The 20625-nt window shown below is 47.9% G+C and overlaps 1 protein-coding gene across 2 annotated transcripts in view; it reads right to left on the bottom strand.

The window, feature by feature from the left end:
* Nucleotides 1-20625, bottom strand: part of LOC119862208 (protein PML-like) — a 44971-nt gene that overhangs the window by 18630 nt on the left and 5716 nt on the right. The window contains exons 3-7 of one of the 2 annotated variants that reach the window (XM_038418487.2): nt 15974-16557; nt 14733-14794; nt 7042-7128; nt 5556-5811; nt 1828-1880 (exon numbers count right to left, since the gene is read on the bottom strand). In XM_038418487.2, the coding sequence (XP_038274415.1) occupies nt 1828-1880; nt 5556-5811; nt 7042-7128; nt 14733-14794; nt 15974-16557 (1042 nt within the window). The remainder of the gene's footprint in view (nt 1-1827; nt 1881-5555; nt 5812-7041; nt 7129-14732; nt 14795-15973; nt 16558-20625) is intronic. The other variant, XM_038418486.2, reaches the window with a different exon arrangement.

Here is a 20625-nt window from a genome sequence, read left to right on the forward strand (position 1 = left end):
TAATTAAGCGCTGGTCACTAATGTTTCTTACAAACCAGGAAAAAAAAACACCCACGAAGGAGGAAATGAACTCCCTGAGAGAGGGGGACATTCACACAGATTGACTTGAGAGGGCCACTTCTGCAGCGCCAGCTGCAAAGCTGTATTTCCATGTGACGTGAGACTATTTCAAAGTACTTGCTGGCACATTCCCTGCAAGATAAAATGCCTGAGACAGTTACAGAGGCATTCACGAAACATGTGGGTCCAGGTTCCCCGCTGCCCTGCACTCTGGATAGTCAATTACACCTAGGCAGCGTGAGCGGAGCAGATCTGAATGGTATTGGTTCACGCCCACTTTGCACAGGTGTGAGTGACATCACAAGACACAGTGGCAAATCCGGCCCCTGGTGGAGCCACTTGGCTCACCACGTTGGAGTTGCAGCAATTGGGCTAAGGGATATGGGTCCAGAGGGGGTTTGCCAACAGCTGGAGATCACCAAAGCACGGGTGAGGGTTGCCCGTGCTGGGAAGGGAGATGGGACTTGCATTGCTTGTTCCATGCTCAGAGGCGAAGTCAGTAAAGAGGGCATGTTTGAGACGGGATGACACCTTGGACAAAATATTACCTGCGTGGCTCTCTGGGCTTCAGGGGGGGTTACAGCAGGGATGAATTAGTCTGCTTTTGTTTTCTTTGGCTGGCATTTAGCGATCTATTTCTCCCTCAGCCTAGGGCATTGTGCTTGGGTCAGTCTCACCCGTGGTTGCCTGTGACTTCATGTACAGTCAGCAGCCTTCTACTTCTACTCAGGTCAGTCTCTGATACCAGTTACCTGAGAGAGGCATTGCAGAATAACCATACCCAGCTCTCAGGTAGCGTGATCATCTGTAGACTGCTTTGCAAAGGAGGGCAGTAGCGTTATTCTTGTTTTACGGGTGGGGAAACTGAGGCACAGAGAACTGAAGTGACTTGCCCAAGAACACACAACAGGCCAATGGCAGAGCCGGGAATAAAATCGAGGTCTCCTGAGTCTTAGTCCCGTGCCCTATCCACTAGGCAACACTGTCTAGGAGCAGGAAGTGGATATGTCAAACACATAATGCCACTGGTGAAGGGGAGGCATGTGCCTATCTGGGAAAGAGAGAAGGGGTGTGTAGATCACTGGGAACAACAGCTGGGGGAAAATCCACAATTGGCTTCATTTTGGAAGGGCTCTTAAGCAATCAGAAAGTAGCTAAGGACCTATTCTTGCTATTACAGCAACAAGAGCTCAACCCATTGTGGTGCATTGAGAAATGGCATAGAGTCGCTGAAGGAGAAGAGAGCGAGCAAACAGATTATGAGAACTCTTGCTGAACAAATGTCAGGGTGATGGAAGAATGTTTGGAAATGTCCCAGCAGATTCCTTCTGCTGGAATCTGACCGAGTTATGGGAAGAGGAGCCAACAGATAATGTGGTTACTTGTTCAGAAAGAGTCCTGGAGGAGAAGGTTAAACTTATACCTGCCTGATGACTCTCATCCAACTCCTCCTCATCCTCTCCAATAAGGAGAGGTTTTCTTGCCCACACCTAGGAATCTGAAAAGGTATGTGACTGGCAGATTAATGTGGATCTTTAGGACATGCCAGACCTTTAATGCATGGTCTCAGAATCCACACTGAACCAAGTAGGGAGAATTGTAATGCTAAGGCAGGTGGCTGAACATTCCAACCATAGTGTGCTTGTGTTTGCATTCACTGCCGTTGATCTTACAAGAGGCAGTGTGAGCGGCAGCAACTCGCAGCATTTTGGCACAATCCATATTGTATCCCAGTTACCATGGATGCTGGGCTCTTATTTCACTCACCACCGTGTCTTCGTCGGTATCTTCGGAACTGCTTATCACGATGCTGGAGTCTTCTGCAAACAGAAGACAGGGAGTCAAGTGCCCGTTTGAACAAGCACAGCGCGAAAGGGTACAGGACAGAGGAAAAACTGGCAAAGCAACGTGGGTCCCTCCCCAGCCACACATATAAGGGCCACATAGTGGGCTGGTTGATGAGTGTTGCATTAGAGCCCCCTCCACTGGCTAGGGCGTAGCAGCGAGAGCTTTTCCAGAGAGGCAGTTTCCTTCGTTGCTGCATGTGCCAATTTTCCTGTTCACCCCAGCTGAAATACTTTTCACCTCTGTGCTGCCCTCCCGCCCTGATCTGCTACAAGAAGTCCAGTGCTTCAGGGAATCATTTCCAGCATCATAGCCTTCAATCAGCCGGGCATTTCTATTCCTTACTTTCTTATTTTCCTCCCTTACTCCTAGTTCCACTCCTGAGACCTTCTGCTGCCCTTCCTCTCTTCCTTCCCTGTGTGTTGACGCTGTGTGGTTGTGTCTCTCTGCATCACTGTCTAGCCACGCTGAACTTAGCCTTTCCTGTCTCCTCCCCAGTCAACCCTTTCAACTCCTCATTATTTTCAGTCACTAATTTTGGAACAGTTCCCTGTTTGTCTGTACGTGGACCCAGGAAAATCCAGGTTCCTAGATGTTGCTATAGATCATGGATTCTCTACCTGTGGTCCAGATCCTTAGCAAGGGGCTCATGAACAGTTTGGGGATGTGGTGGGTGGGACTTCTCTTTATGGCTACATGGGAGAGGTCCCAAAATTATTGGAAGGGGGGTGGTGGTCTCTGAACTTTTTTGCTGTAACATGGGGTCATGCCTTGAAAAAGGTTGAGAAGCCAACTGCTCTGCAATGATTGTAAAGGCTTCATTAATGGACATTTGGTTTTACATGTTGAAGCTCCAACTCATTTGATTTTCATTGAGCTGCCGTGACAATTAGGGAACCCAACCCTTTACCCTGGGATAAGGAGTCCTGGCTAAGCACATGTCACTACAGCCTATTTAGGCCCCTGCAGGCCGGCCAGGCAATGTTATATGATAGCTGGGTATATGTGGAAGTACTAAAGTGTGATGGGGTGTGCATGTCTGAGCCAATGACAACACTGAAACCTCCTCCTGCTGCTAGCCTGTGTTTCCTCATCTGGCTCCATGGATGCCACTCCTCTCCCAGGGCCTGTTACCTGCCTCCTCATGCCTACCCTGAAAGTGTGGCCCCATCACTGCCTTCTTCAGCTCCTCTGCCAGCTCCCCTGCATTCCAGGATCCAGTGGGAATTGCCTCCCTCCAAGGATATGGTCCATCCTCTTTGATGGATATTGCGTTTTTTCTCCTCCCCTCACCATACCCTCTGCTTGTGGGCCATTGATTAGCTCTCTGCCCAGGGCTGGTGCAAGAGCATTGTCCTCTGAAACTCCTCCTAGCTGGAAAAAGCCTCTTGTATCTTTCCCCCTCGCCAGCCTGTTCACCCAGAGGGGGTTAGTTCACCTCTGAAAACAGGTCTCTCCTTTGGCCTATGGCCCTGATCTAGCAAAGATCTTAAATTTAAATACCCAGGACTCAAATGAAGTGATTTGCTGGATCAGCAGCTGTATCTCTCAGCTCCTCTTCTCAGGACTTCACTATGGAAAACAACATGGGAGGCTGCATTTTTAAAAGTATCCACAAGATGTCCCCGCTGCAGTCCCTGTCCAGCTGGAACTGATCTGGCTTGGAGGGCTGGGGAAGGGCCCAGTACTATCTGGGCAAGGCTGTGGCTGCATTTTAGACTGGTAGGGCTTGATCCCTGGCTGGACTGTGCCTGCGCCTGCCTTGCTGAGCACTGTGGCCTCGCAAGCCTGCTAAGCGGCCCCAAGAAGTTTCCCCCTGACCCCTGTGTTATACTTGCTGATATAGGACCTCTCTCTCATACCACCTCCATGCTGCCTGCCATAGTGGTGTGGGTGGAGAGGCAGGGGCACCCAAAGGGGTACGGTCAGAACAGCTTGGCTTCACTGACCTAGCAGTTGAGGCCCAGATCTTCAGGCGGCCTAACTCCCATTGATTTCAATGGAAGTTAGGTGCCTAAGTCATTTGGGGATCTGGGTCCTGGTGCCTTGTGGGTGTTACAGGCAGGTGTAGCTCAGGGTGCTCTAACACAGAGGGCTGGGTGGGAGACACGGCTGCAGGAGCACTAGGGGTAGGACACAGAAAGCAGGAGATGTAGGTCAGCTTTGCTCACCATCCCAATGTGAACTCTGGGCAATTGGGATTCAACCCTGCAAGGTCCTGGAGGTGCTCAACTACACAGTGCTTTTCCCCTTTCACTCTCAAAGTGCCGCTTTTCCCCTTTCACTCTCAAAGGGAGGTCAGTATCTATATCCCAATTTTACAGCTGGGGAAACTGAGGCACAGAGAAGGGTGAAAACTTGGCTAAGGTCACCCAGAGTTGAGGGACAGAGCTGGGAACTGATCCCAGATCTCCTTAGTTTAGGGTGACCAATAGTCTCTTATTACAAGGAACGTCCCATATTTTTTCATCTCTGTACAAGGACAGGAGTTGCTGAGCACTGCAAAAAGCAGAAGAAATACCCTTGGCGAATGGAGGTGAGTGCTGCTTAGTATCAGAGATCCTAGTTTTCCATTATAACCCTCTCCCCCCAAAAATTCTCTGATAAAAAATATAAAACTCTGTGTTTTTCCACTATTAAAAGGAAACACTGAACTGTAGTTTCCCTAGCCACAGTATAGATGGGTATCCATTGAACACAATGGTTGATTGATCTATTTACAATTTTTCAGCTAGCAGCCTGAGCCCTGCCGCCTGGGGTCAGTTTTTTTGTTGAATAATTGAGACTTTTAGGTCTGTAATTGATTGTCCAATTATTCAACAAAAAAACTTCAAAAACAGACTCCAACGAGAAACTGCAGAACTGGAATTAATTTGCAAACTGGACACCATTAAATTAGGCTTGAATAAAGACTGGGAGCGGATGAGTCATTACATAAACTAAATACTATTTCTCCATGCTAATTTTCCCCCTACTGTTACTCACACCTTCTTGTCAACTGTTTGCAATGGGCCATCCTGATTATCACTACAAAAGTTTTTTTCTCCTGCTAATAGCCCACCTTAATTGATGAGTCTCGTTAGAGTTGGTATGGCAACACCCATTTTTTCATGTTCTCTGTGTATATATCTTTTCCTACTGTGTTTTCCACTGCATGCATCTGATGAAGTGGGCTTTAGCCCACGAAAGCTTATGCTCAAATAAATTTGTTAGTCTCTAAGGCGCCACAAGTACTCCCCGTTCTTTTTATAAAAACACAAATTCCATGTTTTTCCCTGGCAAACAGATTTCTAGGATCCCTGCTTCTTCTTCTTCATTGATAATAATAAATAAGAGCAGGAGGGGGGGGTGTTAAGAAAACAGTCCCATATGTTTGTTTTGAACTACAATGTTGGCAACCCTATCTGGGTCCCAGTCCCGTGCCTTATCCACTAGGCTGTACTGCTTTTGCCTTGCTGTTTACATAAGCATGGAAGGTGCAAATTACAAAGCCAGAAATGTGGAGGGTGAGGCCATGACCTCTGCTTCATAATCCTTACATTCCTTTCAGGACCCTTCTCGTGGTGATGTCTAGCTGCTTTGGCCCAAGCTTCCCTTTCAAGATGCCCTGCGGTGATCTCCCAACAAGGCTCCCACTTCACTCTTCCTACCTTGATCTCCGGGCTCAGAGTGGGCGTTTCTCAACTCCTGAGAGAGCACAGCTCCCCTCGCTGCAGGAGCCTCTCCACAGTTTCTGCTGGGTGTTGAGGTGCTGGGTCCAGGCTGCAGGTCCAAGTCTAGCAAGCCCTGGTCGCACTTGCTGGGGGTTCTCCCCAGCACCTTGGGTTGAGATTCAAGCTTCAACACCTTGAGAGGTGTCTGGATGGCCTTTTCAGCTTGGCCTGGTTTCCTCTTCCCTGGGGGTGCCTGGGGAGAGAGAAGAGCCCCTAAGCAGCATGGGGATGGGTACCCATCCAGGGAGTGTTGTGGGGCAGGCTGACAGTGTCCTGGGCCAGAGGTTTACTCGGTCCTCTGAACACCCAGTCCGGCTGTGGGGGACTCTTTAAAATCCAATTACTGCTCAAAAGGTCCAGGGTAAACTATAAAGTGCTGGACTGTGATTGGGAAGTGAGGCCTCTGCTCTGTCACCCAGCTCCCTGGAGCCTGGGTCTGGGCTCCGGAAGCCACATGCTGTCTGCAGGGGGTGGGTGGAGTGGATGGAGCTATGAGCCTCCTTCCCCCCACTCCCCCATGCCCTAGTTGGCGCTGGCTGGGTGCCCAGGGCAATGGGGGAGGCAAACTGCACCTTTCTCAGGGCTGCGGTAAATGAGATCCTCACCAAACCCCCGCAGTAGAGAGGGCTATGGGAGGGACCGTGACGCTCCAGGGATACTGCTGGGGCAGTAACCTGCACCTGCAACCACTAGCTCAGGGTGTGTGCAAAGGGCAGCCTCGCCCTACATGGTCAGAGTACTGAGTGTGAGCTCTTTGGAGCAGTCGCCATGTCTCTGTGCTGCGTTTGTACAATGCCTGCATAGCACAATGGGCTCCTGGGCCATGCCTGGAACCTAGAAGCTGCCGCGCTACAACCAGTGACATTCCCTCCTCTTCCCTGTGCTCTTTACGAAGCACTGTAGTGAATCTGGAGCCCGAGTGCCAGCCTCTCCGAACCCACAGGACAGACCTGGGCAGGAGGAAGTCGGGTGAGCTTCCTCCACGCCACTTGCACCCTATCCTGCTCTGCAGAGACCAACAGAAGTGCCGGGTTTGTCCAATTTTTGGAGGGGCCCTGGGGGATGCTCCAGCAGGTGGCATAAGGGGCAGAGACCCCAATACCCCTCAGGGAAGAGAAAAATACCTCCACCATACCAGGGACAGGCTCCCTTATGCTGGTCATTGACTTAGGGAGACACAATCCCTGCCCCGAAGAGATTACAGGCCAAGAAGGCATGGAGGCAATCAAATAGATAAAACGTGCTGGTGTGAATCAGCATAGCCCTGACAACTTTTCACTACAGCCCAGCCATCTGCTGTACCTTTTGGTCCAATTGTTCTGCTGGCTGCTGGGCTCCACCCCCCTGAGCTCAGGTCCTGATCTGGGAGGGAGGGTCATCCACGAGCCAGAGCGCAATGTTCCATAATCAGCAGGAAACTTACCATGCCCAGGTGTACCTCCTGGATGTTGCCGGTAAGCATGGGAACCGGGTGCTGCTCTTGAGTCCTAAGCTGAGTGAACTCCCCTGGCTGGAGAAAGCACAAAGGAGCAATTAAAAGAAGCCCTTAGCATTCAGGCTGATAAGGGCCAGTGTGTATGTGAAGTCAGCTTCTCAGAGTTCTAATCTCGACATCACAGGGGCCAGATCCAAAGACCTCGAGGAGCTGCTTCCTCAGCTTGGGCTGATTGGTGGCCTGCTACAGCTGGGGAGAGAGAAAGGGAGAAGGTGCTGCCAGAGAGGCTGAGGAACCACTGAGTGTAGGGCCTGGTGGGATGCAGCCCAGGTAGTTGGACCTCCAAAGGAAGAGAATCACGGGACAGGAGTCTGGGAAACAGTTTAGGGAATAAGAACATAAGAATGGCCTGAGTGGGTGAAACCAATGATCCACCTCACCTAGTAGCCTATCTTCTGACAGTGGCTGGTGCTAGATGCTTCAGAGGGAATGAACAGAACAGGACAATTATCAAGCGATCCACCCCTGTCATCCACTCCCAACTTCTGGCAGTCAGAGGCCAGGGACATCCCGAGCATGGGATTGCATCCCTGATCATCTTGGCTAGCAGCCATTGATGGAGTTATCCCTCAGGAACTCATCTAATTCTTTTTTTAATCCCATTATAATTGTGGTCTTCACAACATGTCCTGGCAACATGTTGAACAGGTTGATTGAGCATTGTGTGAAGAAGCACTTCCTTATATTTGTTTTAAACCCGCTGCCTGTTAATCTCATTGGGTGACCCCAGGTTCTTATGTTATGTGAAAGAGTAACATTTCCTTATTCACTTTCTCCTCACCATTCATGATTTTATAGCCCTCGATCATATCCCTCCTTAGTCGTCTCTTTTCTAAGGTGACCACTCCCAGTCTTTTTAATCTCTCCTCATACAGAAGCTGTTCCATACCTCTTAAGCTTGTTTTGAGATGTGTGACCAGATTTTCATGCAGTATTCCAAGTAAGATGGATTTATGTAGTGGCATTATGATATTTTCTGTCTTATCATCTATCCCTTTCCTAATGGTTCCTAACATTCTGTTAGCTTTTTTGACTGCTGCTGCACATTGAGCAAATGTTTTCCCCAAGATCTGGGGAATGACCCCAAGATCTCTTTCTTGAGTGGTAACTGCTAATTTAGTTCCTCATATTTTGTATGTACAGTTGGGACAATGTTTTCCAATGTACAATACTTTGCATTAATCAACTTTGAATTTCATCTGCCATTTTGTTGCCCAGTCAACCAGCTTTGTGAGAGCCCTTTGTAACTTCACAGTCAGCTTTGGATTTAACTGTCTTGAGTAATTTTGTATTGTCTGAAAACTTTGCCACTTCACTGCTTACCCTTTTTCCAGATCATTTATAAATATTTTGAACAGCATTAGTCCTAGTACAGATCCTTGGGGGAACCCCCACTATGTACCTCTCTCATGAAACTGACCATGTAGTCCTACCCTTTTTTGTCTCATTTAACCAGTTGATGATCCATATGAGGACTTTCCCTCTTATCCCATGACTGTTTACTTTGCTTAAGAGCCTTAGGTCTGGGACTTTGTCCAAGGCTTTCTGAAAGTCCAAATACACTATATCAGCTAGATTACCTTTGTCCACATGCTTGTTGGCACACTCAAGGAATTCTAATAATGGTGAGGCCTGATTTCCCTTTACAAAAGCCAGGTTGACTCTTTCCAACATATTGTGTTCATGTATAATTCTCTTCTTTACTATAGTTTTAGCCAGTTTGCTTGGTACTGAAGTTAGGCTTACAAGGCTGTGGGATGTCTACATGGGCAAATTTCTGTGCAACAAGGTATACCACTTTTATTGCATTGGAATTAAACTACTGTTGCGTGTCCACATTATGCTCCCTGTGACGGTAGAGCGCATCCACATTAGCAGCTCTTGCAACAGCAAAGAGAGCAGCGCACCATGGTAGCTATCCCACTGTACAACTGGCCATAGGGTGCTTTGGGAAGGGTTCGCAATGCTTCATGGGGCAGGCACAGCATCGCATGATGCAGGTTTCCCAATCCCATTGTTCCACGGGCATCTTACTACATTGCCAGCTGCTTTTTAACTGAAGTAGGGGGTGGGGTGGCAGAGTGTGTGACAGGGAATGTGTGTGTGTATGGACAGGGAGAGAGACTGTGTTTTGGGGGAAAAGAGTGTGTCAGATTGCTGTCTTGTAAATTCAGACAGCAGCAGGAAGCAACCAGTTCTGAGGCAGGGGGGAGGGGTACTCCCTGCCATCAGCCCAGGCCTTCCTCCCCAGCTCTCTGCACAACAATTGGTCTGTCTCTCTCAGCTCTGTGTTCTACAGCACGAGCATTCCACATCAGTGGTTTGCTTTGTGTCGCAGAGCAGATCAGCACAGAATGCAAGGGTTATCAGAAACAGAGCTTTGAAAGGGGAGGGGCGCATGTCTCCAGGGCAGCGGAGTTCAAAACAATGAGCAGAGCGGCCACTTGAGGGATTATGGGACACTTCTGGAGGCCAATTGATTGCTTTCTGCATTGTAATGTGTTTACACTGCCAATACAACGCTGGAGCCTCTGTGCTTAGGACTCTCAGGATAGGTATACACTGCTCATGATGCCACGGCAGCGTTGTGACATGGGCAGTGTAGACGCGCTTTATCGCCGGGGAGAGAGCTCTCCCCGCTGATAAAAAAACCCCACCCTGAACACGGCTCCCGGCAATGAAGCGCTGTCTATACTGGCACTTTTTAGCACTAAAACTTTTGTTGCTCAGGGCGGTGTTTTTTCACACCCCGAACGACTGAAGTTTTAGCGCTGAAAGTGGCAGTGTAGACACAGCCTCATCGAGGTCGTTTTTTTGCAACGCTGCAACTGAGGAGTTTCTGTGCACTAAGTGGTTTGGCAGTGTGTACACCTCGGGAGTTACACCGCAGAAAGCTGCTTTACTGCACAGTAACTTGCAAGTGTAGTCAAGGTCTCTATTTGCTAGGATCGCCTATGAAGCCTTTAAAAAAAAATCAGTGTTACATTAGCAATCCTACAGTAATCTGGTACAGAGGCTGATTTAAGCATTAGGTTACATATCACCATTAGAAATTCTACAATTTCATATCTGAGTTCCTTCAGAACTCTTGAGTGATTACCATCGGATCCTGGATACTTATTACTGTTAAATTTAAAATTTTGTTCCAAAGCCTCCTCTACTGACCTCAATCTGAGGAACTGTCCCAGATTTGTGTAATCTAAAAAGAATGGCTCAGGTGTGGGAGGTCACATCCTTTGCAGTGAAGTCTGGTGCAAAGAATTCATTTAGCTTCTCCAAAAGGGGCTTATCATAGAATCATAGAATCATAGAATATCAGGGTTGGAAGGGACCCCAGAAGGTCATCTAGTCCAACCCCCTGCTCAAAGCAGGACCAAGTCCCAGTTAAATCATCCTAGCCAGGGCTTTGTCAAGCCTGACCTTAAAAACCTCTAAGGAAGGAGATTCTACCACCTCCCTAGGTAACGCATTCCAGTGTTTCACCACCCTCTTAGTGAAAAAGTTTTTCCTAATATCCAATCTAAACCTCCCCCATTGCAACTTGAGACCATTACTCCTCGTTCTGTCATCTGCTACCATTGAGAACAGTCTAGAGCCATCCTCTTTGAAACCCCCTTTCAGGTAGTTGAAAGCAGCTATCAAATCCCCCCTCATTCTTCTCTTCTGCAGACTAAACAATCCCAGCTCCCTCAGCCTCTCCTCATAAGTCATGTGCTCTAGACCCCTAATCATTTTTGTTGCCCTTCGCTGTACTCTTTCTAATTTATCCACATCCTTCTTGTAGTGTGGGGCCCAAAACTGGACACAGTACTCCAGATGAGGCCTCACCAGTGTCGAATAGAGGGGAACGATCACGTCCCTCGATCTGCTCGCTATGCCCCTACTTATACATCCCAAAATGCCATTGGCCTTCTTGGCAACAAGGGCACACTGCTGACTCATATCCAGCTTCTCGTCCACTGTCACCCCTAGGTCCTTTTCCGCAGAACTGCTGCCGAGCCATTCGGTCCCTAGTCTGTAGCGGTGCATTGGATTCTTCCATCCTAAGTGCAGGACCCTGCACTTATCCTTATTGAACCTCATTAGATTTCTTTTGGCCCAATCTTCCAATTTGTCTAGGTCCTTCTGTATCCTATCCCTCCCCTCCAGCGTATCTACCACTCCTCCCAGTTTAGTATCATCCGCAAATTTGCTGAGAGTGCAATCCACACCATCCTCCAGATCATTTATGAAGATATTGAACAAAACGGGCCCCAGGACCGACCCCTGGGGCACTCCACTTGACACCGGCTGCCAACTAGACATGGAGCCATTGATCACTACCCGTTGAGCCCGACAATCTAGCCGGCTTTCTACCCACCTTATAGTGCATTCATCCAGCCCATACTTCCTTAACTTGCTGACAAGAATGCTGTGGGAGACCGTGTCAAAAGCTTTGCTAAAGTCAAGAAACAATACATCCACTGCTTTCCCTTCATCCACAGAACCAGTAATCTCATCATAAAAGGCGATTAGATTAGTCAGGCATGACCTTCCCTTGGTGAATCCATGCTGACTGTTCCTGATCACTTTCCTCTCCTCTAAGTGCTTCAGGATTGATTCTTTGAGGACCTGCTCCATGATTTTTCCAGGGACTGAGGTGAGGCTGACCGGCCTGTAGTTCCCAGGATCCTCCTTCTTCCCTTTTTTAAAGATGGGCACTACATTAGCCTTTTTCCAGTCATCCGGGACTTCCCCTGTTCGCCACGAGTTTTCAAAGATAATGGCCAAGGGCTCTGCAATCACAGCCGCCAATTCCCTCAGCACTCTCGGGTGCAATTCGTCCGGCCCCATGGACTTGTGCACGTCCAGCTTTTCTAAATAGTCCCTAACCACCTCTATCTCTACAGAGGGCTGGCCATCTCTTCCCCATTTTGTGATGCCCAGCACAGCAGTCTGGGAGCTGACCTTGTTAGTGAAAACAGAGGCAAAAAAAGCATTGAGTACATTAGCTTTTTCCACATCCTCTGTCACTAGCTTGCCTCCCTCATTCAGTAAGGGGCCCACACTTTCCTTGGCTTTCTTCTTGTTGCCAACATACCTGAAGAAACCCTTCTTGTTACTCTTGACATCTCTTGCTAGCTGCAGCTCCAGGTGCAATTTGGCCCTCCTGATATCTTTCCTACATGCCCGAGCAATATTTTTATACTCTTCCCTGGTCATATGTCCAACCTTCCACTTCTTGTAAGCTTCTTTTTTATGTTTAAGATCCGCTAGGATTTCACCATTAAGCCAAGCTGGTCGCCTGCCATATTTACTATTCTTCCGACTCATCGGGATGGTTTGTCCCTGTAACCTCAACAGGGATTCCTTGAAATACAGCCAGCTCTCCTGGACTCCCTTCCCTTTCATGTTAGTCCCCCAGGGGATCCTGGCCATCTGTTCCCTGAGGGAGTCAAAGTCTGCTTTCCTGAAGTCCAGGGTCCGTATCCTGCTGCTTACCTTTCTTCCCTGCGTCAGGATCCTGAACTCAACCAACTCATGGTCACTGCCTCCCAGATTCCCATCCACTTTTGCTTCCCCCACTAATTCTACCCGGTTTGTGAGCAGCAGGTCAAGAAAAGCGCTCCCCCTAGTTGGCTCCCCTAGCATTTGCACCAGGAAATTGTCCCCTACGCTTTCCAAAAACTTCCTGGATTGTCTATGCACCGCTGTATTGCTCTCCCAGCAGATATCAGGAAAATTAAAGTCACCCATGAGAATCAGGGCATGCGATCTAGTAGCTTCCGTGAGTTGCCGGAAGAAAGCCTCATCCACCTCATCCCCCTGGTCCGGTGGTCTATAGCAGACTCCCACCATGACATCACTCTTGTTGCACACACTTCTAAACTTAATCCAGAGACACTCAGGTTTTTCCACAGTTTCGTACCGGAGCTCTGAGCAGTCATACTGCTCCCTTACATACAGTGCTACTCCCCCACCTTTTCTGCCCTGCCTGTCCTTCCTGAACAGTTTATAACCATCCATGACTGTACTCCAGTCATGTGAGTTATCCCACCAAGTCTCTGTTATTCCAATCACGTCATAATTCCTTGACATCACCAGGACCTCCAGTTCTCCCTGCTTGTTTCCAAGGCTTTGTGCATTTGTATATAAGCACTTGAGATAACCTGTTGATCGCCCCTCATTCCCAGTATGAGGCAGGAGCCCTCCCCTCACAGACATTCCTGCCTGTGCTTCCTCCCGGTATCCCGCTTTCCCACTTACCTCAGGGCTTTGGTCTCCTTCCCCCGGTGAACCTAGTTTAAAGCCCTCCTCACTAGGTTAGCCAGCCTGCTGGCAAAGATGTTCTTCCCTCTCTTCGTAAGATGGAGCCCGTCTCTGCCCAGCACTCCTCCTTCATGGAACACCATCCCATGGTCAAAGAATCATTTGACTTCCTCGAGTGCTCCTGTAGACCCTCAATCATCCAGTGGCCCCACTGATTGTTTGGCAGCCTTCCTGCTTCTGATGTACTTAAGAATTTTTTTGCTATTAGTTTTTGTGTCTTTTGCTAGTTGCTCTTCAATTTCTTTTTGGGCCTGTCCAATTAAACTTTTACCGCATTTTGTACTCGGTTGTTTAGCCATGGTGGCACTTTTTTGGTCTTCTTACTGTTTTGTTGTTGTTGCCTTTTAAGGAACAGTCACAAGAGTGAAATGCCTGTTAGCTGCATGGATACTATTTTAAAACATCATAAGAGAGGTTCACACTAAATGTAGACCCCAAATCAACAACAACAATGAAACATTAAGAGGACCAAAAAAGTGCCACTCCGGCTGTTCTCTCCGTGTTATACCGGGTCGTTTTCTCTGTTGGTCACAGGTGTGGCTGCCTGTCTCCAGGGTTGGCAGTTCTGGCAGCTATTCGGGGTGTGATCTAGATGATTGCCTGTAAGCAGGAAAGGCTCTTCTCTCCCTTCTGCTCAGGCTCAGTAAGGGGTGTGTGACCCCGTTACAGAGACCAGCCACTGAGAGGTGGAGCAGGCAGAGCAGCAGCTAGCCAGCGAATGGGGTGTGGTGACAGAACAGGGTGGGAAGAAGGGATATGTCCTGCTTTGAGCAGGGGGTTGGACTAGATGACCTCCTGAGGTCCCTTCCAACCCTGATATTCTATGATTCTATGTTGCAGAAAAGAGGGAAATGTCTCTGAATGTGGGCAAAAGTTCGGGCTCTTCCAGATGAAGGGAGCGGCATGAAACAGGCCTGTCCCCTAGCATGGGAGATGGGGACAAAGAGAGAATGTCATGGAGTAGAACTGCATGGTGGTGAAGGTCCCTGGGGGATCTCTGTTATTAGGTGTCTGGACAGAATCTCACCCACGGGCTTCAACACAATGAGGTGCCATGCTCCCCTCCTTCGGCCTTTTCCTGCTAGTGCTTGGTGGAAGGGTTGCGGCAGCCACGCTCCTATCAATGCAGAATTGGGTCCCCCCCATGCTCCTTGTCCTGCTCAGCACTCCTTACCCCCCTTCATGCATGTAAATTTGGCCAGTGTGGCAGGTGGGAGAAACTACAAAATCAGCATCTCCATCAGCCCTTAGCATGGCAGGACCCCTCCCCTACCCCTTTGATAAGGGCAAATGCAAATAGCTCCTCTCACCAAGTCCTTAGCTGAAGACACCTCAGTCACTGGAGCTACTCGGGCAGCGCAGCAGGCAGCATCTACGAAGGAGAAAGATTGAGCTGGGTGAAGCTGTTCTCAGAGGCAGTGAAAATACTCCCAGATTCCTGGTTACAGTGTCGGCAGAGTGTCCCTATGCCCTGCAAGCAGCTGAGTTGGGAATGGCCTTGGCGGAAGGCCTGTAATAGTAAGATCTGGCTTGCTTCTCATTCTGATTCTCAATCCCTCATCAAAAGCCCAACTGCTAGGTTCTGGATGAACCAGGGACGTAGGTGCCTGCTACCTTAGCCGGGAGTCCAGCAAGCAGAACCACAGCAGTGAAACCAGCACATCATAAAATCCAGCCTAATAATCTTCATATTTGTATGGGGAGATGAGGCAGAGACCGCTGAGTGATGCTACTGTTGGACCAACCTCATTGCTGGTGGAACTGACTGCAGTGGAGTTACACCAGGGGTGAATCTGGCCTTCTGCTTTTGGACAGAGCACAGAGTTGCCACCTGGCCTGCAGTGATGTGGGAATGGCCTCAACTGGAGGAGGTGGTGCTGAGTCCTTCGAGATACTGAGGCCCTGCTTTTGGGACACAGCTTCCTATTCTGAAGGGACAACTCCTAGCACTTAAATCATCCAGCTAGTTGACGGGCGGGCCCAGTCTTGTCAGAGTGCTATGGACTGAAAACCCAAAACTGGAGCACACAGGCTGAATTCTCCATTGTCCTGCACCTCAGGTCATCCTTTATACCAGTAGGTGCAAAAGGCTAGGGAATCAGAAAGGGAGCTATTGCCACGCACTTTGCATTGGTGGGAATGATGGACCCCTGGCATGGGACGATGGGGAATCAGGGGAATGGGACCAAGGTTGAACTGGCCCATTTCACATCACCTCCCACCACCCTGAAAGTTAGAGCACAGTTAGCTGAATGAGGGCCAATTATGCAAAGAGGGAAATAATTCCTGGACACTTGAAAGATGCTGATATTTTGTGGGTTTTAACATAGCTGCCCCAAAGTGTAACATCTTCCTCAGATATCACAGGCAGCATTTTGCAAGAGGGAAAATAGTTTGCCCCATTTTCGAGGTATAGTAATTAGTAAGGCAGGGCAGGTGGTACACTGAGGACATCAGACGGCATCATGCAGCCATGCCCCCATCCCACCAAGCACTGCCCCATCTCACTCCAGCAGGTGCCACACAGGTCAGGTCTGTGAAAGCATCTTACCTCTCTCCCCAGTCACTCTTTCAAACAGAGCCTGGAGTTTGGCTTTACACTCGACGAAGTCTCCAGCCCGGACACTGGTTCCCACTGCCAGAGGCTGCAGCTTTATGAGCTCCTCTAAGGACCCCTTGATGAAGGGGTGCATGTCCATCACTTCCTGGTCTGACGCATAGAGATGCATCTTCTCCACTAGCTGCTCACTGGCCCCCATCCTTTTGAGCACGGCTTCCATCTGCTTCAGCTTCCCCTCCAGGTCCTCATTCCCCAGGCGGTGCTGCCTTTCCACCATCTCCAGCAGCTCCTGCTCCTTCTCTTGGATCAACTTCACCATGTGTTCGATGCTCTTTCGGATCAGCTCCTGATTTTCAGTCCTCACCCGGTCTATGTGGTCAGCTTTGCCCTTCAGGCTTTTATAGACATCTTCAAAGTGGGCCTTCTTCCTCTTCAGCTCTTCACTCAGGCTCCCCAGCTCCTCCTGCCGCCGCTCGATTTCCGTCTGGATGTTGCAGTAGAGTTTTGAGTGCTCACTATCCAGGAGCGCGCAGGAACAACAGAGAGGCTTGAAACATCCTCTGCAGTAGATACTACTAATGCAAACACAATACAGTTTAATTTGAATGCATCCTAAGAAGTCCCTTCTTCTCCACAACCCACTGCTTGGGCTATAGTTGAGGCTGGGGCAAGGCCTTTGGTTGTAGCCACATCCTGAGCCTCGTGATTAGAGCTGGTTGGGATTTTTTCAAATAAACATTTTTTTCACTGAAAAATGTCAATTAGTCCCAAGTGAAACCGTTCACAAACAGAATCGGTGTCAACAAATTTCATGACTCGACAAAATGTCAAGCAATGTTTCAAAAGGGTTAGTTTCAACATTTTCAAAATGAAAAATTCTGGTTTTCTGGTCCAAAACAATTTAAAAAAAAAGAAATTTAAGCTAACTGCAGTCAAAAAAGGGAGAGCTTTATAAAAAGAAAAAAAAAGGTGAAAACCGAAACAAAATGTTTTGATTTATACAAACAGAAACCTTTTTTGATTTGGAAAAATCATTGAGATTTTGACTTTTTGTTCCGATTCAGGATGTGGAAAAAGTTTTGAACTCTCAAAGATTTTAGTGGGATGGGAAACCATTTCCCACCCAATACTGTTGTGATGAGAGGTGTAGGGGAAAAGTGGAATAGAGGAAGAGAAGGAGAAATAAGATCTCCAAAGTTTCCCACAGGCAGCCAGACTTATGGGGGTTGATTCAAATATTTGGCCATTGGCATATCCCTAACAAAAGCATTCCCTGCTGGCACATAGAGAAAAAGGGCAGCGACATAATGGGATAATAGCTGCATCCTGTGGAAATTCCCTTCCCATTCTGGGGAATTCCTTAGAGATTCTCTAGGACAGATCCTCCTCAGCTAGTGTTAATGGAAATGGTTGTGCTGAAATCAATGGAGTCATGTGATTTACACCAGCTGAGTATGATGCCTTCTGTTTTACAGGGAGTCCAGGAGAGGGACAGTCTCCAAAGAGGAGATAAATAGAGAAAAGCTGCAGCTCAGCATAGCCACCCAGAGGCTGGAATCTACAAAGTGATTCATTAGGAACTGTTTTAGAAGTTGGCAATTCTCTCTTGATGAGAAATGGGATGTCCCTGCTGCTCTGATTCCATTTCTCCTCCCACACAACTGCTTGTAGGTACCAACTAAATTAACAGCCGAGGCACAGAAAGGCTAAGAGACTTGCCCAAGGTCACACACAGTCTGTGGTAAAGCAGGGATTTGACCCCCCCATCTCACAGGTCCTAGCCTAGTCCCCTAAACACTGGACCAGCCCTCCTTGCAAGGACATACTGGTGCAGCTGCAGGAATGGTACTAATGGTGTCAGCTGCAGCATACCCAGGGCTCAGTCACTACTTTCACCGTGCAGGTTATGCTGAGCAGATTTCCATGACCTGGTGGTGAAAATGCCTGAGTCCCATCTACCCTAATAGCAATGATTCAGCTGCACCGTTGCTGGCAGTCGTTGGCGCAGCTGCACCCAGTGAGTAAGCGAGACAGAGTATCCAGCATGTCTGTGCAACACATGCTTCTCATTTGCAGTAACTCACCGGGCCAGATTCTGGACTCCGTAGTGACTATGAAGTCATTCTGCATTTATAATGGTGGAAATTGGATCTGAATCTGGTCCATTCTGTGTTTAAGACCATGGGGTCTGGGATACAGACACCGAGAGCCTGAGCAAAACTAAGACATGCAGAGAAATGTTACGTGAGATTCTCTCTCCTCCCGCCCAGTCTTGTTTCTTTTCATGCCCGTCACTTTTCAGTTTGATGGCATTCCCATTAATCCCACCCCAAAGCATGATTTAAAATCTACAGGCAACTAAAGAAACAGGGCTGGGTAGATGGGAGGAATAATCAAACCATTGTCCTCTAAGAGAACCAGAAATTTAATTACCATATCTGAGGTAGAAACTCGAACAGCTTAATGGGACTAAATCAGGGGGGCCCAGATACTCTTCATCCAAGAATGTTAAAGGAATTGGCACATGAAATTGCAAGCCCATTAGCTAGAATTTTTAATGAATCTGTAAACTCAGGGGTTGTACCGTGTGATTGGAGAATTGCTAACATAGTTCCTATTTTTAAGAAAGGAAAAAAAAGTGATCCGGGTAACTACAGACTTGTTAGTCTGACATCTGTAGTATGCAAGGTCTTGGAAAAAAATTTGAAGGAGAAAGTAGTTAAGGACATTGAGGTCAATAGTAAATGGGACAAAATACAACACGGTTTTACAAAAGGTAGATCGTGCCAAACCAACCTGATCTCCTTCTTTGAGAAAGTAACAGATTTTTTAGACAAAGGAAACGCAGTGGATCTAATTTACCTAGATTTCAGTAACACGTTTGATACCATGCCACATGGGGAATTATTAGTTAAATTGGAAAAGATGGGGATCAATATGAAAATTGAAAGGTGGATATGGAATTGGTTAACAGGGAGACTACAGCGGGTCCTACTGAAAAGTGAACTATCAGGCTGGAGGGAGGTTACCAGTGGAGTTCCTCAGGGATCAGTTTTGGGACCAATCTTTTTTAATCTTTTTATTACTGACCTTGGCACAAAAAGTGGGAGCGTGCTAATAAAGTTTGCGGATGATACAAAACTGGGAGGTATTGCCAATTTAGAGAGAGACTGGGATATCAGATAGGAAGATTTGGATGACCTTGTAAACTGGAGTAATAGTAATAGGATGAACTTTAATAGTGAGAAGTGTAAGGTTATGCATTTAGGGATTAATAACAAGAATTTTAGTTATAAGATGGGGACGCATCAATTAGAAGTAACGAAGGAGGAGAAGGACCTTGGAGTATTGGTTCATCATAGGATGACTATGAGTCGCCAATGTGATATGGCTGTGAAAAAAGCTAATGCGGTCTTGGGATGCATCAGACGAAGTATTTCCAGTAGAGATAAGGAGGTTTTAGTACCATTATACAAGGCACTGGTGAGACCTCACTGGAATATTGTGTGCAGTTCTTGTCTCCCATGTTTAAGAAGGATGAATTCAAACTGGAACAGGTATAGAGAAGGGCTACTAGGATGATCTGAGGAATGGAAAACCTGTCTTATGAAAGGAGACTCAAGGAGCATGGCTTGTTTAGCCTAACTAAAAGAAGGTTGAGGGGAGATATGATTGCTCTCTATAAATATATCAGAGGGATAAATACCAGAGAGGGAGAGGAATTATTTAAGCTCAGTACGCATGTGGACACAAGAACAAATGGATATAAACTGGTCATTGGGAAGTTTAAACTTGAAATTAGACGAAGGATTCTAACCATCAGAGGACTGAAGTTTTGGAATAGCCTTCCAAGGGAAGCAGTGGGGGCAAAAGACCTATCTGGCTTTAAGATTCTACTCGATAAATTTATGGAGGAGATGGTATGATGGGATAACATGATTTTGGCAATTAATTGATCTTTAAATATTCATGGTAAATAGGCCCAATGGCCGGTGATGAGATGTTGGATGGCATGGGATCTGAGTTACTACAGAAAATTCTTTCCTGGGTATCTGGCTGGTGAATCTTGCCCATATGCTGAGGGTTGAGCTGATTGCCATATTTGGGGTCGGGAAGGAATTTTCCTCCAGGGCAGATTGGAAGAGGCCCTGGAGGTTTTTCACCTTCCTCTGTAGCATGGGGCACAGGTCACTTGCTGGAGGATTTTCTGCTCCTTGAAGTCTTTAAACCACAATTTGAGGACTTCATTAGCTCAGACATAGGTGAGAGGTTTTTCACAGGAGTGGGTGGGTGAGATTCTGTGGCCTGCGTTGTGCAGGAGGTCGGAGTAGATGATCATAATGGTCCCTTCTGACTTTAATATCTATGAATCTATGAATTAGTGATTGGTACAGGCAGCAATAGATTATTATACATGTGTGTTATATGCATGATTGGTGGGTGAAGCTTCCCCTCGGGGAGGCTAGCTCCCTGTCCTACCTCTTCTGGCAGTGGCCCGGCCCCACCGCACTGCACCCCCACTCTGCCCCGGGCCCACTGTAACAGGGTGCTGGCCAGGAAGTCCTGGGCCAGCCCTCTGTTAGCCGAGCTCCAATTAAGAAGCATTAATTGGGGCTGGCTGAGTACGCCACGCTTAATTGCTA

This window comes from Dermochelys coriacea, chromosome 10 (genome assembly GCF_009764565.3).
Source record: "Dermochelys coriacea isolate rDerCor1 chromosome 10, rDerCor1.pri.v4, whole genome shotgun sequence".
In the NCBI taxonomy this organism is placed as follows: domain Eukaryota; kingdom Metazoa; phylum Chordata; order Testudines; family Dermochelyidae; genus Dermochelys; species Dermochelys coriacea.